Source organism: Carcharodon carcharias, chromosome 3 (assembly GCF_017639515.1).
Source record: "Carcharodon carcharias isolate sCarCar2 chromosome 3, sCarCar2.pri, whole genome shotgun sequence".
Lineage (NCBI taxonomy): Eukaryota > Metazoa > Chordata > Chondrichthyes > Lamniformes > Lamnidae > Carcharodon > Carcharodon carcharias.
This window is the reverse complement of record NC_054469.1, coordinates 72,000,758-72,027,999: the sequence shown is the minus strand read 5'-3', so window position 1 is coordinate 72,027,999 and position 27,242 is coordinate 72,000,758. Positions and strand designations below refer to the sequence as shown.

Sequence of the window (27,242 nt, the reverse complement as noted above, 5' to 3'; positions counted from 1 at the left end):
CTACGCCATCACCTTCCCCCTGCTCTACATCGCCGTTTGCCTATATTGTTGCCTTTTTTATTTTCTCAAATTCTATTCTCAGCCCCTCAAAAGTCAGCTTTTCTCCAATCTTTTAACCTGTTTTTTTGCTATACTCAAGTCTTTCCTATCATCTTAAAGCATATTGTATTATGGTCACTGTTGTCTAGAGGTTCACCTACTTTCACTTCTTTTATCTGCCCTGGTTCATTCCCCAATACAAGGTCCCATAACGAATCTTCCCTTGTTGGGTGCCTTACATACTGGGTTAGAAAGGAGTCCTGCACACATTGTAGGAACTCCATTTCCTTATTCCCTTTACCTACCTCATCTCCTCTACCAATTAATATCAGTGTGGCTGAAATTCCCATGATTATTATTCTATGTTTTCTACTCAATACTCTAATTTGCCTGCATATTTCTTTCTCCACCTCCCACCCACTATTAGGTGGTCTGCTTTTAAGGGAGAAGGGAATAAGAGAAGGAAATAGAGGATTACGGGATGAGGAAAGATGGGAGAAGCCTCAAATGTAGCAGAAACGTGGACTGGTTGTGCCAAATGGCCTGTTTCTGTGCTGTGTATCCGATCTAATCCTAAACAACGTAATACTAATTTGATCTAACATGGTGTTCAGATGTCAAAAATTGCTTCCTTACTATTTAAAACAAAAAAATCTGCTCTGGCCATCTGCCCTTACTCCTAACCTACTCTTACAACTATCGAGTTGATCAGTGTTTAAAACAGCGAGGAGAGAGCCGGGAGTTTCAGTGTTTAAAACAGCAAGGAGAGAGCCGGGAGTTTCAGTGTTTAAAACAGCAAGGAGAGAGCCAGGAGTTTCAGTGTTTAAAACAGCAAGGAGAGAGCCAGGAGTTTCAGTGTTTAAAACAGCGAGGAGAGAGCCGGGAGTTTCAGTGTTTAAAACAGCGAGGAGAGAGCCGGGAGTTTCAGTGTTTAAAACAGCGAGGAGAGAGCCGGGAGTTTCAGTGTTTAAAACAGCGAAGAGAGAGCCGGGAGTTTCAGTGTTTAAAACAGCGAGGAGAGAGCCGGGAGTTTCAGTGTTTAAAACAGCGAGGAGAGAGCCGGGAGTTTCAGTGTTTAAAACAGCGAGGAGAGAGCCGGGAGTTTCAGTGTTTAAAACAGCGAGGAGAGAGCCGGGAGTTTCAGTGTTTAAAACAGCGAGGAGAGAGCCGGGAGTTTCAGTGTTTAAAACAGCGAGGAGAGAGCCGGGAGTTTCAGTGTTTAAAACAGCGAGGAGAGAGCCGGGAGTTTCAGTGTTTAAAACAGCGAAGAGAGAGCCGGGAGTTTCAGTGTTTAAAACAGCGAGGAGAGAGCTGGGAGTTTCAGTGTTTAAAACAGCGAGGAGAGAGCCGGGAGTTTCAGTGTTTAAAACAGCGAGGAGAGAGCCGGGAGTTTCAGTGTTTAAAACAGCGAAGAGAGAGCCGGGAGTTTCAGTGTTTAAAACAGCGAGGAGAGAGCCGGGAGTTTCAGTGTTTAAAACAGCAAGGAGAGAGCCAGGAGTTTCAATGTTTAAAACAACAAGGAGGATTCTAGGAAGGGGATAAACCAAGCATGGTTAACCAAAGACGTTAAGGATAGTATCAAATTGAAAGAAAAAACATACAATATGGCAAAGATTAGTGGTAAGCTTGAGGATTAGGAAAGTTTTAAAAACCAATAAAAGATGGCCAAATAAAAATAAAGTGGGAGAAAATAAACTTTGAGGGTAAACAAGCAAGGAATATAAAAATGGACAGTAAAAGCTTCTTTAAATATATAAAATGGAAGAGAGGGGAAAAAGTGAACATAGGCTCCTTAGAGAATAAGGCTGGGGAAATAATAATGGGGAACCAGGAAATGGCAGAGGAGTTGAATAAATACTTTGCATCAGTCTTCATGTTGAAGATGCTGACAGCATCCCAAAAATACTAAATAATCAAGGGGCAAAAAGGGGGCAGGAAATAAATACAGCAACTATCACTAGAGAAAACGAACTAAGGAAACCAATGGGGCTAAAGGCCGATAAGTCCCCTGGACCTGATGGGTTGCATTCTAGGGTATTACAGTGAGTAGCTACAGAGATAGTGGTAGAAATCTTCTAAGAATCCTGGAAAAATCCCAGAGGATTAGAAAACTGCAAATGGAACACCCTATTCAAAAAACAGGTAACTATAGGCCAGTTAGCTTAACACCTGTTGTTGGTGAAATGTTAGAGTCTATTATAAAGGATGTAATAGCACAGCATTTAGAAATACATAATATAATCAAGCAGAGTTAGTATGGCTTCATGAAGGGGAAATCATGCCTGACAAATTTATTAGAATTCTTTGAGGAGGTAACAAACAAGAACCAGTAGATGTAACATATTTGGATTTCCTAAAGTTGTTCAATAAGGTATCACCCATAAGGCTACTTAATTAGGTAAGAGCCCATGGTGATGGGAGTAGTATACTAATGTGGGTAGAGGATTGGCTAACTAATAGAAGACAGTGAGTTGGGATAAGGGGGGCATTTTCAGGATGGCAACCTGTAACTAGTGGAGTGCCACAGGGGTCAGTGATGGGGCCACAATTGTTTACAATATTTATTAATGACTTGGATGAGGGAAGTGAACGTACTATCACCAAGTTTGCTGATGACATAAAAATAGGTGGGAAGGCAAGTGGTGAGGATGACAGTCTACAGAGGGATATAAACAGGTTAAATGAGTGGGCAAAAATATGGCAGATGGAATATTTGGGAAGATGTGAGGTTATGCACTATGGCAGGAATAGAGGAGGTGAATGTTATTTAATTGGAGAAAGACTGCAGAAAACTACAGAACAGTTGGATTTAGGGGTCCTTATGCATGAATCACAAAAAGCTACAAGTTCAGCAGGTAATAGGGAAGGCAAATGGAATGTTGGCCTTTACTTCAAAGGGAATAGAGTATAAAACTATGCAAGGCATTAGTTAGACTACACCTAGAATACTGTGAACTCTTTTATTTTGGTCCCCTTATCTAAGGGTATATATACTGGCATTGGAGGCAGTCCAGAGAAGGTTCGCTAGGCTGATCCCAGGTATGGAGGGATTTTCTTGAGGAGGGGTTGAGTAGATTGGGCCTGCACTCATTGGAGTTTAGAAGAATGAGGGGCAACCTTATTGAAACATAAGATTCTTAGGGGGCTTGACAGGGTAGATGCTGAGCGGTTGTTTCCCCTTGTGGGAGAGTCTAGGACCAGGGGGCATAATCTCAGAGTAAGGGGTCGCCCATTTAAGACAGAGATGAGGAGGAATTTCTTCTCTCAAGGATAGTGAATCTGTGGAATTCTTTACCATAGAGGGCTGTAGAGGCTGGGTCATTAAGTAAATTCAAGGCTGAGATAAACAAATTTTTAATCAGCAAGGGAATCAAGGGTTATGGGGAAAAGGCAGGAAAGTGGAATTGAGGATTATCAGATCAGCTATGATCTCAATGAATGGCAGAGCAGACATCTTATGGTCTTATGATCTAAACTCCAATACAAACGACTGGAAGCTGCTGTTGCACAAATCCAAAATTGCAACTGTTGTGGGCCTGAAATCCACTGTTTGAAATGTGTCATAGTATTGTTTGATGTCATAAAATCATAAATTTTTTTGGAAATTGTTTTAACCAGGTTTCAACTGTGGTTCAGTTGGTAGCAATCTTACCTGAGTTAGAAGGTTGTGGGTTCAAGTCCCACTCCATGAATTGAGCTCAAAAATCTAGGCTGACATTCTAATGCACAGGGAATGCTGCATTGTTAGGAGTGACGCCTTTTAGATGAGATGCTAAAGTGAGGGCCCATTTATCCTCATAGGCGGATATAAAAGATTCCATAACACTATTCCGAAGAACAGCAGTTGAGTTGGTCCTAGCATCCTGGCCATATTTATCCCTTAATCAACATCACAAAAGCAGATTATCTGCTCATCATCATTTGGCTGTTTGTGGGAGCTTGCTGTGCATAAATTGGCTTGGGTTTCTTATATCAACACTTCAAAAGTACTTAGATAAAAGCAAAAAACTGCGGATGCTGGAAATCCAAAACAATAACAAAAATACCTGGAAAAACTCAGGTCTGGCAGCATCTGTGAAGAGGAACACAGTTAATGTTTCAAGTCTGCATGACTCTTCAACAGAACTAAGGAAAAATAGAAAAGAGGTGAAATATAAGCTGGTTTAAAGGGGGGTGGTGAGACAACAAGAGCTGGATAGAGGGCCAGTGATAGGTGGAGATAACCAAAAGATGTCACAGACAAAAGGACAAAGACGTGTTGAAGGTGGTTATAATATCTAAAGGAATGTGCTAATTAAGGGTAAAAAGCAGGACGATCAAGTTACAGATAGCCCTAATGGGGGTGGGGTGTTGTGAAGGAATTGAAAAAGGCTAAAAGGTGGAGATAAAACAATGGATGGAAAAACATTTAAAAATAATGGAAATAGGTGGGAAAAGAAAAATCTATAAATTATTGGAAAAAACGAGGGGGAAAATCGGAAAGGGGGTAGGGATGGAGGAGAAAGTTCATGATCTAAAATTGTTGAACTCAATATTCGGTCTGGAAGGCTGTAAAGTGTTCTAGTCGGAAGATGAGGTGCTGTTCCTCCAGTTTGCATTGAGCTTCACTGGAACAATGCAACAAGCAAGGATGGACATGTGGGGCATGAGAACAGGGTGGAGTGTTGAAATGGCAAGCAACAGGGAGGTCTGGGTAACGCTTGTGGACAGACCTAAGGTGTTCTGCAAAACAGTCACCCAATCTGCGTTTGGTCTCTCCAATGTAAAGGAAACTGCATTGGGAGCAACGAATGCAGTAGACTAAGTTGAGGGAAATGCAAGTGAAATGCTGCTTCACTTGAAATGAGTGTTTGGGACCTTGGACGGTGAGGAGAGGAGAAGTAAATGGGCAGGTGTTGCATCTTCTGCAGTTGCATGGGAAGGTGCCATAGGACGGGATTGAGGTGTAGGGGCTGATGAAGGAGTGGACAAGGGTGTCACAGAGGGAACGATCCCTACGGAATTCCGCCGGGGGGGTGAAAGGAAGATGTGTTTGGTGGTGGTATCATGCTGCAGTTGGCGGAAATGGCGGAGGATGATCCTTTGAATGCGGAGGCTGGTGGGGTGATAAGAGAGGACAAGGGGGACCCTATCATGTTTCTGGGAGGGAGAAGAAGGTGTGAGGGCGGATGCGCGGGAGATGGGCCGGACATGGTTGAGGGCCCTGTCAACCACCGTGGGTGGAAAACCTCGGTAAAGGAAGATCTTTTCATTGAGAACTGTCGGCGTAACATTAGTCGTCTCAACTTCTCTGCTCCTCTCATCCATTCTAACCTATCTCTCTCTGAACTTGCTGCACTCTGTCTCAGGTCCAACCCTGACATTGTCATCAAACCCGCTGACGAGGTTGGTGCTGTTGTTGTCTGGCGCACTGACCTCTACCTCACTGAGCGTCAACTCACAGACACTTCCTCCTACCTCTCCCTGGACCATGACCCCACCATTGAACATCAAGCCATTGTTTCCAGGACTGTTACTGACCTCATTTCCTCTGGAGATCCTTCTTCCACAGCTTCCAATCTTGACTCCATTCTCTCTCCCATTCTCCAGTCCCTTCCCACCTACATCCGTGATTCCTCTACATCATATCAACAATTTCCAGTTCCCTGGCCCCAACCGCCTCCTCTTCACCATGGACGTCCAATCCCTCTACACCTCCATCCCCCACCAGGATGGTCTGATGGCTCTCCGCTTCCTCCTCGAACAGAGGCCCGAACAATCCCCATCCACCACTACTCTCCTCCGCTGGCTGAACTTGTTCTCACACTGAACAATTTCTCCTTCAACTCCTCTCACTTCCTCCAAATAAAAGGTGTGGCTATGGGTACCCGCATGGGCCCCAGCTATGCCTGTCTCTTTATGGGGTATGTGGAACATTCCTTGTTCCAGTCCTACTCCGCCACCATCCCACAACTTTTTCTCCGGTACATCAATGATTACTTTGGTGCTGCTTCATGCTCTTGTCTGGACCTGGAAAAATTTATTAATTTTGCTTCCAATTTCCACCCCTCCATCATTTTCACATGGCCTATCTCTGACACTTCCCTTCCTTAACCTCTCTGTCCCAATTTCTGGTAATAGACTGTCCACCAATATCCATTACAAGCTTACCGACTCCCACAGGTCCTCACACCCCGCTTCCTGTAAGGACTCCATCCCATTCTCTCAGTTCCTTCGCCTCCGTCGCATCTGTTCTGATGATGCCACTTCCAAAAACAGTTCCTCTGACATGTCCTCCTTCTTCCTTAACCGAGGTTTTCCAGCCACAGTGGTTGACAGGGCCCTCAACCGTGTCCAGCCCATCTCCTGCACATCCGCCCTCACACCACCTTCTCCCTCCCAGAAACATGATAGGATCCCCCTTGTCCTCACTTATCACCCCACCAGCCTCTGCATTCAAAGGATCATCCTCCGCCATTTCCATAAGACATAGGAGCAGAAATTAGGCCATTCGGCCCATCGAGTCTGCTCCACCATTCAATCATGGCTAATAAGTTTCTCAACCCCATTCTCCCGCCTTCGCCCCGTAACCTTTGATTCCCTTACCAATCAAGAACCTATCTATCTCGGTCTTAAATGCACTCAATGACCTGGCCTCCACAGCCTTCTGCGGCAATGAATTCCATAGATTCACCACTCTCTGGCTAAAGAAGTTTCTCCTCATCTCTGTTCTAAAAGGTCTTCTATTTACTCTGAGGCTGTGCCCTCGGATCCTAGTCTCTCCTACTAATGGAAACATCTTCCCCACGTCCACTCTATCCAGGCCTTTCAGTATTCTGTAAGTTTAAATCAAATCCCCCATCATCCTTTTAAACTCCATCGAGTATAGACCCAGAGTCCTCAAAAGTTCCTCATATGTTAAGCCTTTCATTCCTGGGATCGTTCTCGTGAACCTCCTCTGGAGGTTCCAATAATTTATTTTTTTTTTTTTACACTATATTTTTTTCTTTTTCCTCCTATTTTTAAATTTATTTCGACCTATTGTTTCATCTCCACCTTTTAGTCCATTTAGATCCCTTCCCGCCACCCCACCTGCACTAGGGCCATCTGCCACTAACTTGTTTCCCTTAATGTCTCCATTAGCACTTCTTTTACATAATATCACCACCGTCAACACCCCTTTGTCCTTTTGCCTATGACATCTTTGGCAGTCTCTTCTTGGCCTCCACCTATCACTGGCCCTCTATCGAGCTCTTTTGTCCCACCCCCTTCTACCAGCATATATTTAATCTAATTTCTATATGGCTTAGTTCTGATGAAGGGTCATACGGACTCAAAACGTCAACTGTATCCCTCTCCGCAGATGCTGTCAGATCTGCTGAGTTTTTCCAGGTATTTTTGTTTTTGTCCCAGATTTCAGAGCTTGAGCAGCAAATGGTGTTACTGCTGAATCTTTCATGGATGTCACACTTCTGGATGGGATCACCTCACAGCTTAAGCGTGTACAAACTGTGAGTGACTGGGTGGCTACCAGGTGTTTGGGGATGACCAGGCAGGTAGTGGAGGAATCCTGTGTGCATCTCTCTCCAGCCAGTATACAGCTCTGAATATTGGTGGGAGTGATTGCTCCTCTGGGGGGTGCAAGCACAGCCAAGTCCACAGCACCATAGCTGAGTCAGCTGCACGGGGAGAGCGGGGGCTGGAGGAAAATTGGGAAAACGATTGGGGATTCTAAGTTTAGGGAAACAGACAGGCATTTCTGTGGCTGCAGACTTGAATCCAGCATGGATATGTTGACTATTGAATGGATCTAATAAAGGGACATCAACCTGAAACGTTAACTGTTTCTCTCCACAGATGCTGCCTGACTTGCTGAGTATTTCTAGCATTTTCTGTTTTTATTTCAGATTTCCAGCATCTGCAGTATTTTGCTTTGTATGATATGTTGCCTCCCTTTTTTATGGTACGTTGCTACCTGATGCTAGAGTCAGGAACGTCACTGAGCCGCTGCAGAGCACTCCAAAGGGGGAGGGTGAGTAGCCAGCAGTCATGGTCCACGTTGGTACCAACGACAAAGGCTGAAGGAGGGATGGGGTACTGGGGGCAGATTTTAGGGAACCAGGAAAGAAACTAGTAAGCAGGATCTCAGATGTAGTAATCAATGGATTACTCTCGGTGCCACGTCCAGTGAGTATAGGAGGATGCAGCAGATGAATGCTTAGTTGGAGAGATGGTGCAGGAAGGGGAGCTTTAGATCCTTGGGACATTGGGATCTGTTCTGTTCATAAATGGGACCTGCACAGGTCGGACGGTTTGCACCTGAACAGAGCTGGGAGTAATGTCCTTGCTGGGTAGCTTGTTAGTGCTTATTGGGGAGGGTTAAAACTAACTTGGCAGGGTGGTGGATCCATGAGCTATCAGAGAGGAAATCAGGTGCAGAAAGAATTGGGAAAGACAGATAGCACTACAGCAAGAAATAATAAGGTGGGGTCAGAGTAAGAGGAAATGCAATACAGCCTAATAACTGTGCATCTACATCTGTGGCTTGAGGCGCTTTGGCTCGGAGTTGATGAACTGAAGTCCAAGCTTCTGACATTGCGATGCATCAGGGAGGAAGAATGTCATCTGGACACTTTGTTCCAGGAGGCAGTTCTTATCTAAGGATTTCAAATTTGGTTTGTGGTCAGGGACATGAGGGTATGACTATGAGTAAAGCTGCTATGAGGATCCAGAAGGTAGCAGTAGAGGAACCTCAGCCCTTGCACTTGTTCAACAGGTTTGAGGTTCTTACAACCTTCATGGACAAGAGCAGGGCCTGCAAGGAGGATGAGCAAACTGACCATAGTGCCATGGTACAGAGGGGCATTCAATTTGGGTGAGTAAAAAGCAATAAGGTTAGGGCAGCTGAGACTGAGTCCTGAAAGCTGCATTCCCTGCCGAATCTCAGGCTTAAGGGTATCTTTTCAGGGCTGGAGAGGAGCTTTGGAGTGGGAGGGCAAGGGTCCGGTTGTTGTGGCCTTTGTGAATACCAACAAAGTAGGTAGGACTAAGAAAGAGGTTCTGCTAAGGGTGTATGAGCAGCTAGGGGCTAAATTAAAAAGCAGAGCCACCAAGATTACAACCTGAGCCATGAGCAAATTGGGATAGGATAAATAAGATCAGACAGTTGAGTGCATGGCTCAAAGATTGGTGTGGGAGAAATGGATTTCAATTTATGGGGTACTGGCACCAATACTGGGGAAAGAGGGAGCTGTTCAGTTTGGATGGGCTTCACTTGAACTGTATAAGCACCAGTGTCCTGGTGAATTGAATAACCAGGGCTGTAGAGAGGGCTTTAAACGAAATAATGGTGGTGGAAATTTAGAAAGTTAATTAGGAAGGATAAGACAACAGTGCAGGGTAGCGATACAGGTAATAATAACCAGAGTGTGATAGGAACATACGAGTGGACTAGCAGATGAAGTTGACAACTTAAAAGAACTTTCATTTAAAAAGTGACTGGCTACTTTTATTTCAAATCACTTCACTTAGGTGCAGATTGGACAAAAAAGGCTATCAAGCCAAAGGAGATATTGAAAGATAAGACTGAAACTTACTCAAAGAGATTTTAAGGACAAGAAGAACGTAAAGAGGTGGAGAGGTTAGAGGGTGATTTCAGAAGGTAGGGCTGCAGGAACTGCTGCCAACGGAGGAGGATGCACAAAAAGCTAGAATCACAGGAATAAACAGATTGGGGAGTGAGGTTTAGAGGGGGTCATGATGGGGTTTAAATAAGTGGATGAACATTCTAAGTTGGAGACATTGTAGGACTGGAGCTAGAGGAAAAGGAAGTTGGAAACAAGAATAAGAGTTTTCAAGGACAGAAGAACAAAAGGTGGGTTTATTGATGATGGGGTGATGACAACAGTTTTGAAGGAAGGACAATACCTGTAGAAAGCAGACCATTTATAATGCCACCTAACTTGGGAGTCAGCAAGGGGATTTGGATTATCAGCAGTTTAATGGTCAGCCAGGCAGGGTGACTTCAGTAAGGGTACAAGGTGTCATCACACATAAAGCAGGTTTAAGTCAATACAAGCATCCAATGGACTGCGGGGACATTGTTTATTTGTGAAGTGTCTGGAAGAAAACGTGGAGGTGGTGGTAACTGTTCATGTCCTGGTTAAATCGAAGGAATACAGTGGTGGGTGGAAGGACAGGAAGGAAGTAGACAAGATTACTCCTGCAAGTAAACTGCTTGGGAACATTAATGAGAGGAAGTTGGGGCAGTTTACTGCTGCTTATAAGGAGGCAACTATGGGCATATCACTGGGGCCCTTTAGAGAACAGAGAAAGTAGCAATGGGCTGACCCCAGGAACAACAGTGGCAGAGCAGCAATGCAGGGGAGGTATGATGGTCTCCGGTAGAGATTGGTAGGGGAAAAGAAACCAAGAAGGCAAAATGAAAGATGGAATGATGAGGCAACAGAAAGGGAGGAACAGGAAAGAAGGGCCCAAGAGAGGGCAAGAGAAAAATAAAAGGAAGAGAAGTAATTGGGGTGGGTCCAGAGTGACAGTCAAAATATACAAGCAAATTGTTGGAAGGAATTTTTAATTATTATAAGCAAAGCTTATAATAAATATGACTTAAACTAATATGACTTAAAATAATATGACTTAAACCTGCTTTATGTGTGATGACACCTTGTACCCTTACTGAAGTCACCCTGCCTGGCTGACCATTAAACTGCTGATAATCCAAATCCCCTTGCTGACTCCCAAGTTAGGTGGCATTATAAATGGTCTGCTTTCTACAGGTATTGTCCTTATTTAATTATTTAAAATTCCCCAGAGGGAAACTTAAAATTATAGGTTATGGCAGTTGTTTAAAGTGTCATGTTTGAGTTGGAACTCTAAATTCAGGAATCAGACCACCAGTTCTTGAGGCTTTACATTAAACTAATTGAAACATTTTATTAATTTACATAAGTTAAAATGTATACACATGACTACAAATTACTACTTTCATAACTTTTAACAAATTCCCAAACTAATCTCCATCAAGACAACAACAACCTATAGACTTAAACAAACACCAGGCAAAACATTTTCATCTTACGAATTCAAAATCAGGTTCTTTCGCTTTTTGCTGTGCAGCCAGTTGGAGGCTTACAGCTGCCTTTTGATCTTACATTGCCTCTGCTCTGTACACCTGAAAACTACGGAAGTTATACCTACCAGCCCCATTGAATGTTAATTCTCATTGTATCACCAGCCTCTTTGAGTTTTACCTTTTAACAATGAAATCCCTTTCATAGTACCAATTTTATTAGTAATATAAACATATTGCTTGATAGCTGCTGGAAAGGTGTCAAGTTTTCACCCAGCTTCTTGAATGCTCTATTCAAAACGCAAATGCACGCTCTCTCTTCCATATCAAAACTAGTACCCGAAGCACCCAAACTAGCCAGCTTTAATCCAATTAAGACACACCCGCAGACTAAATATTTTAAAAGAAAAATATTTTCCAAAATATTATATACATCAATAGCTTCATGACACTGTTTCTGGTACTTGGTTATTTCCATTTGAATCACTTCTTGCGCTCCTTTGAGTTGGCTATTTCTTTAATAACAACTTGTCTTCTTTTCTCTGTCTCCGTGGGTTTGCCTTGTTTCTTCTGAAGGGAATGTGCATTCTGTTAATTCCTAGAGTGGACTCAAATTTTCTTTCTCGGTGGTATCTGCCAAGTTCTTGCTGAACTTCCTTGACATTCGCGGTTCTTGATTTTCATTTCAGCCATTTCATCTTTCAACAGCTCAATGGTACTCAGTACGCTGAGACATCCAGTGCTTTTTCTTCTTCAAGTTCCTCAGTGTCGGAATTACATTTTCTGATCTCATTTTTGCCTTTTCTATCTCTGTCTGCAATTTGCCCTTGTCCTTCATTTTGGTTTCGCTGTTGGCCAGGTCTGTCTCCAGCAAAGTCTTAACTTGTTTCAGTTCTGTAGTTGTGCTGCTCATGGCTTTGTTATCCACTCGCGGCTTGGAAAGTTCTACGGCTTTTCCCTTCAATGCCTCCTTGTTCTTGTTCAGCTGGTTCTTCAGCCTTTTTCTTGTAGCTTTTGGCTTCGTCCTGGAATATGTAATATTACTGAGTCTTCTCTGCCAACCGGTTCTTCAGTTTGTTCAGAGTGACATTAAATTCATTTTGCTTTTCTTTGTAATTTTCCAGAGATACAAACTTTGGCTTGAGGGATTCTTATGGTGTGTGAAGATTCTTCAACAGGTTTTTCTTTTCTTTGCAAAGCTTGCTTGCTTCATCTTGAGCTTTCCTGTAATTCAGAACAGTCTCAAGTTTCTTCTGCTATTCTTCCATTAAGCTGACTAAGACAGTCTTCACTTCTTCATGTTGCTGAATGGTTATGCATTTCTTTTGCATTTGATCTTGAAGGACAATAAGCTGTTCTTTCAACTGCTTATTTTCTTGTTGACCTCTTGCCAACTCACTCTGGGCATCAGTGCATCGTTTCGTTACTACTGATAGTTCCAACTCTGCTTTTTCTGAAGTAATATTCTAGTCCTTTTTAGCTTCTCATGTTTCCATGGCAACATATTGATTCTTCAAGGAGAATTTCAGGAGCGCAACTTCGAGTGCCTTTTCTGCCTGCTGTTTTGCCTACCTGTACATCTGGTTGAGTTTTCCCAACTTCCACTTTGATTTGCTAATTGTACAATTGAGGGTTGTTATTTCCTCCTGATACCTTTGTGTCACCTCTAAAATTTGTTTGTTCAGATCTCAAACAGCTTGGTTCTTTGAAGACTTCAGTTTATTGAAGTTATATGCTCAGCTTGAATCTTGTGCTTCATATCTTCCAGTTCAGCTCTGATGCAAACATTTTCCGATGGAACAGCTTTATTTACTTTTTGCACCTTTTGCTTCTTTTGAGTTACCTCAGATAGCTTTTCTTCATTCATAGTCATCTGCTCACTCTGCACTGTCATGCGTTCTCACAGTTTGGGTATTGTGTCAGCATTTGCAAAGAGCTCTACTTTTTTTTTTAAGACTTTCGGCTGTTTCTCAGCCATTTCTTTATTCTGCACTAAACTCGTCGGCTCATGTATTTCATTGCACTGACATGGTCAGAAATCACCATGTAGTTTACTTACCCCTCACTCTGGGGTCTTTTGCTGCCCACAGTGCTTTATTGGAGGTATGCTAGATCTTCTTCTAGGGTCTGCGCTCTCCACAACTTGGAGTTTAAAATACCTGTCAAAGCCTTTTAATATCTCACCAAATGTTGTCCAGTATTGATATATACATTGTCTCCAAATCTATGCTTCCCCAGCAAATGAACCAAACACGAATAAGAACTTGTCAACTTGGACTTCTTCTGATTTAATCCCATAATTCTCCTGTAAACTAAAAATTCTTATCTCCAAGACTCCCATTATTTTGTGTCTAGTTTAGCCATTTCCTTATCCAAAATATGTCTGGCTGTTCTAATTTATTATCGATGGTTTTTTTTTTGTAGTTACAGCTTTAAATCTTGTTGCCACTTTAAGGCTATCTGTGCAGTAGCAGATTTTTTTTCACTCAGGCTGTCTAGAGCCTATCAGTTTTGCTGATTCTGATTTTGCCACATGTTTTTGGGTTTCATAGGATCCCTGCTATCATTGGCCTATTTTTTAAGACTTTAAAAAACTTACAGCAGTTTCTTCTTTTAAATTATGCAGGTTTTTTCTTTTTTTTTTAAAGTCTTCAGAACAGCAGCAATTATTTTTTTTCTTTACTGAGAAACTCTACTTTTCCTGACTGAAAATGTTCCCTTTCTCTTAAACTCTGGAGGCTTTTTCCATTTTTTAAACTGTGCTCTGCAGGTTTTTCTCTTTACTCTGCCATTTTTCTTTTAAAACTTGCAGCTGCCTTCCAGCTTCTGCAATCTGCTGAGCCCCTAGGACTGCCACCTATTCCATAAGTACCTTTTTCGTATTTTTGCTCACCCGTATCTGACTAGGTTCCTTAATTCTCCGTCATTCAGGGTCTTAGCTTTTTTTTTGTAGTTTTGCTCGCCCGCATTGTGACCCGACCTAGTTTCTTCAATCTGTGTCGCTCAGGGTCTTGCACTGGGCCTCCACTCACTCTGGCGGATTCCTCATTAGGCGCACATCTCTTTGGTCAGGCTTCAGCTGCTTTTATTTTTTCATACTTGGGATTCTGTTCTGGGTTCATCATTTAAATACCACCTTTCATACCATCACTGATCACCAAGTTGTGTTATGGGTTCCTTTTGCATCTCAATGATGAGATCTTGAGAATTGTATGTTTAAAAATGAACCGTTTATTATTAAACTTTGACTATGAACAGATCCCAGTTACTGCCATGCATGGTGCTGCTGTCTCCATGCAGACGCCTTCTAAAATGTTCTCCAAGTCTACTATCATGTGACTCTATACATCATACCATGGGCCGTGCTATTCTCCAGCCCCACTTAACACTTGGTCCGCTGAGCGCCTTGACATTACAATGGCATGCAGGCACATACAATATCATATAACATTCTGCAACCTCCCCCGTAGCCTGAAAATTTCACCTTTCAAGTATATATCCAAGTTTGTTTCCAAAGTGATAATTGAATCTGCTTTCACCACCACTGCAGGCAGTCTATTCCAGATTGTAACAATTTGTTGCAATTATCTTGAATCGGTGCCCTTTAGTTACTGACCTAGTCAGTAGAGACAGTTTCTTCCAGCTACTCAATGAATCAACCCAATGGCCTTTTCTGCTCTCAGGAGAACAATTCCAGCTTTTCTAGTCTCCCCACATAACAGAAGTCTGTCATTCAGAATATCATTATGGTAAATCTCCTCCGCACCCTCCTCAAGGGCTTGGCATCCTTCCTGAAATGTGGTTCCCAAAATTGGACACAATATTCTAGCTGAGACCTAACCAGTAATTTATAAAGGTTTAGCATAATTTCTTGCTTTTGTACTTTTTGGCTCCTTTTATAAAGCCAAGGTTCGAATAGCTTTTTAAAAAACATATATAAACTGCCTCAACTTGCCCTGCCACCTTCAAAGATTTAATAAGGTGCTGGTAAGGGTTAACAAAGAATTTAGCATCAATGGTGAATGAATAGAGTTTATGTATGGATCAGCCATTATCTAATTAACTGGTGGAAACACTCAAGGGCACTCAATGACCTACTCTTGGCCTTGTGGTAGTGGGAACTTCATTCTTTCCTCAACCATCACCACAAACAAATTAACTATTCTTTCATCTTGTTACTGTTTGTAGATTCTTCCTGAACACAAAGCTGTTGTTTGCCAATAATATCTTAAAGTGGTTCCATGCTGGCTGACACTGTAATGGGTTTCCTGTCCTCAGATGCTTCTAATAGATGTGATTAAGTTCTACATGCATACGAGGCTTATACTTTCAAATTTTAGAATTTTTGGGTCAAATACAATGTATATCAAAGTACATAATTATCACTGAAGGTCAAAGTACCAAATTTTCATCTATGACAATAAAAGCACAAATGTATGATGCAAATTACTCCTACAGTACAAAAGTGAAAAATCATTTGGCCATGTTGAGATAATGATGGGAGCTGTGCAATCCACATGTGCTTTTATGTGCTTGATACAATTCAACTATTAAGTAGCCAAAAAGATAGGCACATGCTTTGTTCAAGTAGTTGTTATATTGAATAAGCTTTGGGAACTTATCACAAATCTATTGACATGAATGACAGAAATGTATTTCAGGCAGAACCAATTTAGCTTCATAGTGGCTTTGTGAGATGTTGTGGGGTTAGATTTCCAAGTTTGTTTAATAATCAGAGACAGTTTCAACCTTTTGCTCCAACCAAAGATGACATCGGATGAAAGTTAGAAGGCCACTACAATGGCTAAATGTACATTTATAGAACTGGATTTTCAAACTAAGGTTAAGAAAGCATTGTAGATAGCTAGTAGGATTTCACTAGAATCTCGTGATTGATCACAGAACCAATGGATGAATTTCTTGCATCTTGCACTGCAGGTATTATTGGCAAAGACCTCAACCATTCAATGCGGTACCAAGTTCCATATTTGAACCATGGCTACCACATTCGATGTTCTAGCTATAATTTCTAAATAACTTCAATAACGAGGAATTAATAGCATGCACATCAGTCATGTCAAAAGAAAGAAAAAAAAATCTGGACGGTGCAGTTGCCATCACTTCTTAGCTGGGACATTATTTCAAACTACATCCAACCAGTCTTTACTGTGCAATCTTAGCCTCAAAATTTATCTGAAATTGTTAAATTGTTCAGATTTGGAGTAACTAGGACAAACTAATATTACTAAAATCTTATATGAGGTACAAGATATATGTGTATCAATCATTGAAAGTGGCAGGACAGGTTAACAGAGCAGTTAATAAAGCATTTAGCATTTTGGGCTCATCAATAGCAGCATAGAGTACAAAAGCAAGGAAATCAGCTAAACTTGCATAAAACACTGGTTTGGCTGCAACTGGAGCAGTGTATCTAGTTCTGGGCACTATAATTTAGAAAGGCTATAATCTAGAAGGCATTAGAGAGGGTGCAGAAAAGATTCATGAGAATGGTTCCAGAGACTTTGGTTATGTAGAAAGATTACAGAGGTTGGAACTATTTTCCTTAGAGAAGTGAAGGATGAGGAGATTTGATAGGCGTATTCAAAAATAATGAGCGATTTGAACAGAGTAGATAGGGAGATACTGTTCCCATTGGTAGAAGGATCAAGAACCAGAGGGTACAGATTTAAGGTAATGGGAAAAAGACACAAGAGTGAGAAGAGAAAAAACTTATCTATTCAGTGAGTGGTTCAGTTCTGGAATGCACTACTTGAGTGTGTGGTGGAGGCAGCATCAAATAAGCCTTTCAAAATGGAATTGGAATTTTATGTGAAAAGGAAAAAAATTGCACTATGGGGAAAAGGCAGAGGAATCTAGGTGAACGGCTCCTGCAGACGGCCAACACAGAAAAGTCAGGCCTCCTTTTGTGCTGTAACCATTCTATGATTCAACGAACTGCTTTTACATAAAAATATTATGGATCACTAAATAATAATGCAACTTAACATACCATATTTCTTGCGGATTTCATTGTATTGTGCTCTTCTTTCAGCCTTTCTGAGAAACAAAAATTTTTAAAAATTAAGATTTTCAAACAAGTAAAACGAAGCCTCGAAGAAAATTCTATACTCCAGCTATTACTTACAAGCATCTACAAAGTGGAACAAAATCTTGTAACCGATCTGCTTTCCCTTTGATTATTATAAAATTGTACGAAGATCTTGTAACTTAAAGCAACTGCAGCAAAGTATAATGTTTGCAGTAGCAATTTAGGCCTTCAATTTAAAAGGGAAAAATTTCAGCAAGTCCCTAAAAAGCATAAATAGCACCATATTAAACAAGTTCTTCCAGCCATCTCCTTTTCTCACCCAACAAGATTTTGTTCAGATCATCACTAATTTTAAAATGATAGAGAAAAACAAATTCACAAGAGAATAGAATTGGATATGATAACATTAAGAATTAGATCATGCATAAAATGACAAGGTAGAAATAATGAATAGAAGTTTAAACAAAAAACAATGGCCCTGATTTTGCTGTGAGCGGCAAAGGAATGGATTTTGCCATTCAACATAGTGCAGACTTTGTAGGCTTGACAGCAGAGACTCCCAATTATCCAATGTTTATTTTAATACAGTGACCATGAGCAGGACAAGCAGCAGGGAGGCACTTCAATCAAACTGAAGAGTTCTCATAGAATGCAAAGCAGAAAGTTAAAGAAAAACAGGAAATATAAATTACACTTAAATCAATACACAGGAGGCAAAATAAAAAAATTGGGGCATACACAGGGGATTAAGGGAAAGACATAAAAGACAAAAAAGGTTTTAATAATTTTTTTTTAAATTCTGCAACAAGATGGCAGATAAAGTATAATGTGGAGAAGTGAGAGATTATACATTTTGGTCCTAAGAATAGAAAAGTAGAATATTTCATAAAAGGTGTTAAACTTGTAAATGTTGATGTCCAGAGAGACTTGGGTGTGCTGGTACAAGAAACTCAAAGTTAGCATTCAGGTACAGCAAGTAATTAGGAAGGCAAATAGTACAGTGGTCTTTACTGCAAGGGGATTGGAGTACAGGAAAACAGATGTCTTGCTACAACTGTACAGGGCTTTCTTGAGACACACCTGGAGTACTGTATCTTGTTTTGGTACCCATATTTAAGGAAGGATAAGCTTTCACTGGAGACAGTACTGTGAAGGTTCACTAGATTGGTGCCTGGGATGAGAGGGTTATCCTATGAGAGGCTGCGTAAATTGGGCCTAGTCTCTGGAGTTTAGAAGAATGAGTGATGATCTCACTGAAGCATACAATATTCTGGAGGGACTTGACAGAGCAGACACACAAGTTGTTTCTGCTAGCTGTGGAGTCTAGAACAGGGAAGGTGGTGTAGAGCACAGTCCAGGAGAAGATCAATCATTTAGAACGGAGATGGAATAGACAGATTTTTTGGACTCTCAGGGAATCAAGGGGTGTGGGGAACAAGTGGTAAAGTAGACTTGAAGCCCAAAATCAGCCCTGATCATATTGAATGGTGGAGTAGGCTCAATGGGCCATAATGTCTACTTCTGCTCCTATCACTTGTGTTCTCATGCAATAACAATTTTCTTGAGGAAATGCCACTCCACACTTGCAAATATTTTTTTAGGGCCACAGAGGTTGTTGAGCAGTAGTTATCATTTATTGCACCATTTAAAAACTTACCTAATCCTAATTGAACACCCCCTAACTTTTTCCCTTCTTAGGACTGACTGGTCTATAAATAGCACAAGTTCACAACATTATTGATAAATGCACAGATTCCATCAGGTGAAGACAACAATGCTGGAGCCTGTGAAGCAGAGGGGCATTACTGACAGTGAATGCTGCATTTAAGCAAGCATGTGCAGATGCCAGAGGTTGCTGTCAGTTTTACCCTGTAGTAATGGCAAGTGCTGAGAGTTGCCTTTAGTAGCACAGCAAAATCCAGGCCATTTCTTTGTGGCCCTGATACATGTTGATATTGCACAATCCATTTTTAACACAGACAAACCCCAAAATACGCTGTCATTTTATTTTCACCACATATCATATTATGTATTTCAGTTGCTCAGGGTGAAGCTAAATTGCACTGGTGTGAATAAGTATCTTCATAATAGTGCAAATTACATACCATCTTCTTAGAGGGCTCGACAGGTTAGATGTTCAGAGGCTATTTTGCCTGGCTGGAGTTTAGGGCTCAGGGTCATGGTCTCAGAATAAATGGTTAGCTATTAGGACTGAGGTGAGGAGAAATTTCTTTACTTAGCGTATCATGAATCTTTGAAATTCTCTACCCAAGAAGGCTCTGGATGTTCAGTCAATGAGTATATACAAGGCCAAGAGTGATACATTCTTGGGCACTAAGGGTGCAGAGCAGGAAAGTGGAGTTGAGGTCAAAGATCAACTATGATCTGACTGATTGATGAAGCGGACTTGAGGGTCCATATGGCCTACTCCAGCTTCCTTTTCTTATAATTGTCACATCTGCCTCCTGTTGCATAAAACAGATCCAAACGCCAAAGAGGTAAATATAACAGGTAACAAATAAATCAAAATGGCTAGTAAAAGAATGTTTATCAATCCTACCCCTACCTAAAATCTGTCAAGGTGGAATGTTATAGGATTATAAAAGGAACTTTTGAGTTTCAAAACAATAGACAATAGTTCATCACTTGAGCCCTTTTGGACTGTTTTGCAGTCTTCAATCATTTCAGAATAATTACTCTTCTCATAACATAACTGAAGCAAATAGAAAATTATTTTTTAGCCGAAGAAAGAAATAAATAAACCTTGAGGATTGAATTATGTATCTATGCTTAGTGGAAACAAACCCATTAAATTTTCTAAAGAATTTCCTGAGCCCATTGAATTATGTTACCTACAATTGATGACCTAGTTATGTTTAGTACCACTTTTCCCTCTTCAGAAACTAATTTACAGCACAATGAAAAATTAAGGATGACATTTAAAGATAATCCTGATTGCTGCCAGCAATTATGGAAATAACTCAGTATTGAAATTATCCCCTTGCTAAAAATGACAGTGCCAGAATGACAACACTCAATCAAAAGTTAACTAGTCTGAAATATATATGCATGAAATAATTAGCATTTGATTTATCACATTATAGATGGGAGCCAAGGTTATTATGGAACAAGCGATCCAAGAATGAAGCGTGAATAATAAACATTCTTCTCGAGGTGAAAGTCTTAACACATTTCAGATTTTCTAAAGAAAGATACAGATGTAAATTGCAGCAGATGAGAAACAATGATCATTAGGCAACTTCAAATTTCCTTAAATGCTTATTTTTAGTCTTGTGGAGCTAATGAACATTTGAGAGTAGATGCGTATAATGCTTACAGTAACCTTTTGCTAATCCTTTTTCAAGACACTGTCATAGTAATATTTCAAATGCAAACCCTTGTTTCCTTTTATTCTTATGTTTCTCCTTAAAAGAGGTGTATGAAATGTATTCTTATTCTTGCACAACTGGTTAATTTTTTATATGACGTAAAAACATTAATATTTTATATAATAGAACATCCATTTAATCCAGGATATAGTAAAAAAAAATCTGCCTACTGCCATGGGAATGTTTTTGGCAAGTCCATTGTAGATAATTAATACATGTACTGAACCACAATTAGACTCAAATTAAGATTAAACATTTTTAAACAGCCTAAGGGGTGGGAGCATAGACATTTTTTTTTTTCTCATTCACAGGATGGGGGCTTCGCTGGCTGGACTAGCATTTATTGCCCATCCCTGGTTGCCGTTGAGAAGGTGGTGGTGAGCTGCCTTCTTGAATGGCTGCAGTCCATGTGGTGTAGGTATATCCACAGTGCTGATAAGAAGGGAGTTCCAGGATTTTGACCCAGCGACAGTGAAGGAATGGTGATATATTTCCAAGTCAGGATGGTGAGTGACTTGGAGGGGAACTTCCAGGGGGTGGCGTTCCCATCTATCTGCTGCCCTCGTCCTTCTGGATGGTAATGGTCGTGGGTTTGGAAGGTGCTGTCAAAGGAGCCTTGATAAATTACTGCCATGCACCTTGTAGATGGGAACGCACTGCTGATACTGTGCGTAGGTGGTGGAGTGAGTGAACGTTTGTGGATGTGGTGCCAATCAAGCAAACTTCTTTGTTCTGGATGGTGTCGAACATCTTGAGTGTTGTGGGAGTAGCACTCGTCCAGGCAAGTGGGAAGTATCCGATCACACTCCTGACTTGTGCCTTGTAGATGGTGGACAGGCTTTGGGGAGTCAGGGGGCGAGTTACTCGCTGCATGATTCCTAGCCTGACCTGCTCTTGTAGCCACAGTATTAATATGGCTAGTCCAGTTCAGTTTTTGGTCAATGGTAACCTCCAGGGTGTTGATAGTGGGGGATTCAGTGATGGTAATGCTATTGAACATCAAGGGGTGATGGTTGGATTCTCTCTTGTTGGTCATTGCCTGCCGCTCGTGTGGTGCGAATGTTACTTGCCTCTTGTCAACCCAAGCCTGGATATTGTTCAGGGCTTGCTGCATTTCAACATGGACTGCTTCAGTATCTGCGAAGTCGCGAATGGAGCTGAACATTTGCAATCATCAGCGAATATCCCCACTTCTGACCTTAAGGAAGGTCATTGATGAAGCAGCTGAAGATGGTTGGGCTGAGGACACTTCCCTGAGGAACTCCTGCAGTGGTGTCCTGGGGCTGAAATGACTGACTTTCAACAACCACAACCATCTTCCTTTGTGCTAGGTATGACTCCAACCAGCAGTGAGTTTTCCCCGATTCCAGTTTTGATAGGGCTCATGATGCCACAATTGGTCAAATGTGGCCTTGATGTCAAAGCATGTCACTCTCACCTCACCTCGGGAGTTCAGCTCTTTTGTCCATCTTTGAACCAAGGCTGTAATGAGGTCAGGAGCTGAGTGGCCCTGGCGGAACCTAAACTGGGCATCAGTGAGCAGGTTTTTGCAAAGCGAATGCTTCTTGATAGCATTGTTGATGGCCCCTTCTTTTATTTTACTGATGATAAAGAGTAGACTGATGGGGCAGTAATTGGCAGGGTTGGATTTGTCCTGCTTTTTGTGTACAGGACATGCCAGAGCAATTTTCCACATAGCCGAGTAGATGTCAGTGTTGTAGCTGTACTGGAACAGCTTGACTAAGTGTGCGGCAAGTTCTGGAGCACAAATCTTCAGTGCTATTGCCACAATATTGTCAGAGTCCATAGCCTTTGCAGTATCCAGTGCCTTCAGCCGTTTCTGGATATCACGTGGAATGACTCGAATTGGCTGAAGACTGGTATGTGTGATGCTGGGGCCTTACGGAGGAGGTCGAGATGGATCATCCACTCTGAACTTCTGGCTGATGATTGTTGCGAATGTTTCAGCCTTATCTTTTGCACTGATGTGATGGGCTCCTCCATCATTGAGGATGGGGATATTTGTGAAGCCTCCTCCTTCAGTAAGTTGTTTAATTGTCCACCACCATTCATGATTGGATGTGGCAGGACTGCAGAGCATAGATCTGATCTGTTGGTTGTGGTATCGCTTAGCTCTGTCTATCACTTGCTGCTAATGCTGCTTGGCATGCAAGTAGATATGTGTTTTAGCTTCACCAGGTTGACACCTCATTTTTAGGTATGCCTGGTATTGCTCCCGGCATGGCCTCCTGAACTCTTCATTGAACCTGGGTTGATGGTAATGGTAAAATGGGGGATATGCCAGGCAATGAGTTTGCTGATTGAATTAGAGTACAATTCTGCTGCGGCTGATGGCCCACCACACCTCATGGATGCCCAGTATTGAGTTGCTAGACCTGTTCGAAATCTTTCCCATTTAGCATGGTGGTAGTGCCATACAACACGATGGAGGGTACTCTCAATGTGAAGGGGGGATTTTGTCTCCACAATGACTGTGCGGTGGTCACTCCTACCAATACTGTCATGAACAGATGCATTTGCAGCAGGCAGGTTTTAAATTGGAAGGGATTAATATAAAAAGGATAATTGATTCTTACAATCTGATAAAGAAAGATACATAGAAAGAGATAATTTTACCTCTAAGCCCATACTAGCTTGCAGTATGTTTAAAGTAATCATAAATAGCAAATTGAAGAGCAATTCAATTGTATCTGTTTGCAATGGGATTACACTAAAAGCACTACACAAAATTGCTCTAGTTATGATGTGCTGGAAGGTATGGTAAATGTATTGGATCATCAGTTCAAAGTACAGTCATGACTGATGCAGAATAGTACAAAAGCACTTCAATGTGCAGAGAAATATCTGGTGCTATATGGCTTTCTTTGCATTGTTAACATAATAGACAAAGTCCTACATCTTAGATACTTAGGTATCTTTATGCATACATAATATTGGACATACCAAATAATACTATATGAAGAATGATCGCAGTAACTGGTACATAAAGAGAATATCTGACTCTGTCCAATACTAACATCAGATATTATTTCTGTACAACATATGTAGTATTTACTTGATGGACTACCTTCATCTAAGTATCATATTGTTTGGATATAATTGGCATTCTATGTGTTGATCAAAAAAGTTTGAAATCTCAATTTTTTAGTCTTGCCAGTATATGGATTAGTTTTAATTAAATAAAACTAAATGAAATTGATTAAACAATTTAAAGGCTACGGGTTCAAGTCCCACTCCAGGATTTGATGGTCAAGAAAGCTGTGGTAATAATACGGCCAAGCAGGTACCGAACTGTAAATCCTTCCTTAACATGCCAACATGTGATGGAAAGAAATTGGAGCCCCTAATCACTATCCATAGTTCCAGACTACAACATCCACGTAAAAGCATATGTTGCTGCAGGAGCTCGGATTCTTCATTAGGCCGGGTTTGGCGGGGGGGTTGGTGTCAGTGCGGATGGTTGCCGATTGCCTCAATTGGCTGGCTGGTGTGGATCAGATTGGAGCCAACAGCATGGGATTTGATCGCCACTCCAGCTGGGGTGGATTTGGCACCTGCCTCCTTGCCACGCCAATGGTGAAGGTTGTGGCGCGGTGGGTCAGACCTGCCTTCAGGCAAAGAACACAAGAATCACCTATTTAAGCATCCTTTAAAGAAATTGCTCAAAATGCATCTCTGTCCTTCTAACTGAATCTTGCATGAGTTATATTTGCTTTATTTTCTCTATTTTAAATTTATTTCTTAAGTTGGGCTTTTAAAGATTTCTCTCATGTTATACAAACCTATCAATTAGGATCAGGAGGTGGCCATTCGGCCTCTCGAGCCTGCTCCGCCATTCAATAAGACCATGGTTGATCTGATTGTAACTTCAACTCCATATTCCTGTCTGCCCCTTTAACTCACTTGCAGATCAAGAATCTGTCTAACTTAGTCGTGAATATATTCAATGTCACAGCTTCGACGGCTGAGGGAGTCTGTTCTGATTGGAGTTTAGAAGAATGAAAAGTAACCTTATTACAACTGTAAGATTCTGAGGAGGATTGCCATGTTTCCTGTTGTGGGGGAATCTAGAACTAGAAGACAGTTTCAAAATAAGGGATTTCCCATTTAAGATGGAGATGAGAAGGAATTTCTTTTCTCAGAGGGTCATTAACCTTTGGAATTCTCTCAGGGATCAGCCTAGTGAATCTTGTCTGAACTGTCTCCAATGCAAGTAAATCCCCCCTTAAATAATACCATAACTCTAAGCAGTACTTCAGGTGTGGTCTCATCAATGCTGTGTACAGTTGCAGTAAGAATTCCCTACTTTTACACTCTTAACTCCCCCACCCCTTGCAATAAAGGTCAAAATTCTATTTGCCTTCCCAATTATTTGCTGTCCCTGAAAGCCAACTTCTTTTGATTTGTGTACAAGGCCAGCTAGATCCCTCTGTATCACAGCAATCTGTCTCTCTCCATTTAAATAATATTCTGTTTTTCTATTCTTCCTGCCAAAATGAACGATCTCACATTTCCCCGCATTATATTCCAACTGTCATTTGTTTGTCCACTTAACCTATCGATATCCCTTTGCAGGTCCTTTGTGTCCTACTTGCAACTTGCTCTCCTACCTATCTTTGTATCGTCTGCAAATTTGACTCCAATAGAGTCAGTCCCTTCATCTAAGTCCTTAATATAGATTGCAAATTTGAGGCCCCAACAATGATCCCTGTAGCACCCCACTAGTTACAGTTTGACAATTTAAAAATGAGACATTTATCCCGACTGTTTCCTGTCAGTTAGCTAATCCCCTATCCATGCTGATATATCACCCCACAACACCATGAGCTCTTATCTTATTTGGTAGTCTTTTATGCAGCAACTTATTTGCCATTTGGAAATTCAAATGCAAATCTACTTTTATCCTCCCCTTTACCCATCCTGCTTGTTACATTTTCAAAGAACTCTAACAAAATTGGCAAACATGGCTTCCCTTTCACAAAGCCCGTGGTGACTGCCCGATTCTATTATGATTTTCTAAATGTCTTGTTACTACTTCCTTATTAATGAATTCCAGCATTTTGCCAATGACAGAGATTAGACTAACTGGCCTATCATTTCCTGCTTTCTATCACCTTCCTTTCTTGAAAATAGGTGTTACATTTGTGGTTTTCCAATCCACAGAGTTTCCCAGAATGTGGGGAATTTTGGAAGATTATAATCAATGCATTCATTTATTTTAAGAACCTAGGATGCAGGCCATAAGTCTAGTTAAGAAGAAGAGAGAGGTGTACAGCAGGTATAGGCAACAAGGAGCAAATGATGTACTTGTAGAGTATAGAAAATGTAAGAAAATACTAAAAAAAAGGAAATCAGGAAGGCAAAAAGACATGAGGTTGCTTTGGCAGATAATGTGAAGGTAAACCCGAAGGGTTTCTACAAGTACATTAAGAGTAAAAGGATAGTAAGGGACACAATTGGTCCCCTTGAAGATCAGAGTGGTTGTCTATGTGTGGAGCCTCACGAGATGGGGGAGATCTTGAACAGTTTTTTTGCATCAGTATTTACTCAGGAAACTGGCATAGTGTATAAGGAAGGAAGGGAAACAAGCAGTAGTGTCATGGAACATATAGAAATTAAAGAGGAGGAGGTGCTTGCTGCCTTACAGCGAATAAAGGTAGATAAATCCCCCGGGCCTGACATGATATTCCCTCGGACCTTGAGGGAGACTAGTGTAGAAATTGCAGGGGCCCTGGCAGAAATATTTAAAATGTCCTTAGCCGCGGGTGAGGTGCCGGAGGATTGGAGGGTAGCTCATGTTGTTCCTTTGTTTAAAAAAGGCTCCAAAAGTAAACCAGGTAATTACAGGCCAGTGAGCCTGACGTCAGTAGTAGGTAAATTATTGGAAGGTGTTCTGAGAGATCGGATATATAATTATTTGGACAGCTAAGGGCTGATTAAGGATAGTCAGGGTGGCTTTGTGTGTGGTAGGTCGTGTTTAATGAACCTTGTAGAGTTTTTCGAGGAGGTTACCAAGAAAGTAGATGAAGGAAAGGCTGTGGATGTTGTCTACATGGACTTTAGTAAGGCCTTTGACAAGGTCCCACATGGGAGGTTAGTTCAGAGGGTTCACACACTTGGTATCCATGGAGAGGTTGTAAACTGGATTCGAAATTGGCCGTTTGGGAGAAGACAGAGTGGTAGTGAATGATTGCATCTCAGACTGGAGGTCTGAGACTAGTGGTGTGCCTCAGGGATTTGTGTTGGGACCATTGTTGTTTGTTGTCTATATCAATGATTTGGATGATAATGTGGTGAATTGGATCAGCACGTTTGCTGATGACACTAAGATTGGAGGCGTTGTGGACAGCGAGGAAGGCTTTCAAAGCTTGCAGAGGGATCTGGACCAACTGGAAAAATGGGCCAGAAAATGGCAGATGGAATTTAATGCGGAAAAGTGTGAGGTATTGCATTTTGGAAGGTCAAACCAAGGTAGGACATACACAGTAAATGGTAGGGCACTGAGGAGTGCGGAGGAACAAAGGGATCTGGGAGTTCAGATACATAGTTCCCTGAAAGTGGCGTCACAGGTAGGCAAGGTTGTAAAGAAAGCTTTTGGCATACTGGCCTTCGTAAATCAAAGTATTGAGTATAGGAGTTGGGATGTTATGGTGAGGTTGTATAAGACATTAGTGAG

The 27,242-nt window shown here is 41.4% G+C and overlaps 1 protein-coding gene across 5 annotated transcripts in view; it reads right to left on the bottom strand.

Annotated features, from left to right (window-relative positions):
* Positions 1-27,242, bottom strand: part of LOC121276518 (pituitary tumor-transforming gene 1 protein-interacting protein) — a 104,843-nt gene that overhangs the window by 41,908 nt on the left and 35,693 nt on the right. For all 5 annotated transcript variants that reach the window (XM_041185018.1, XM_041185019.1, XM_041185020.1 and 2 more), the window contains one exon: positions 17,118-17,164. In XM_041185018.1, coding sequence (XP_041040952.1) covers positions 17,118-17,164 — 47 coding nt within the window. The remainder of the gene's footprint in view (positions 1-17,117; positions 17,165-27,242) is intronic.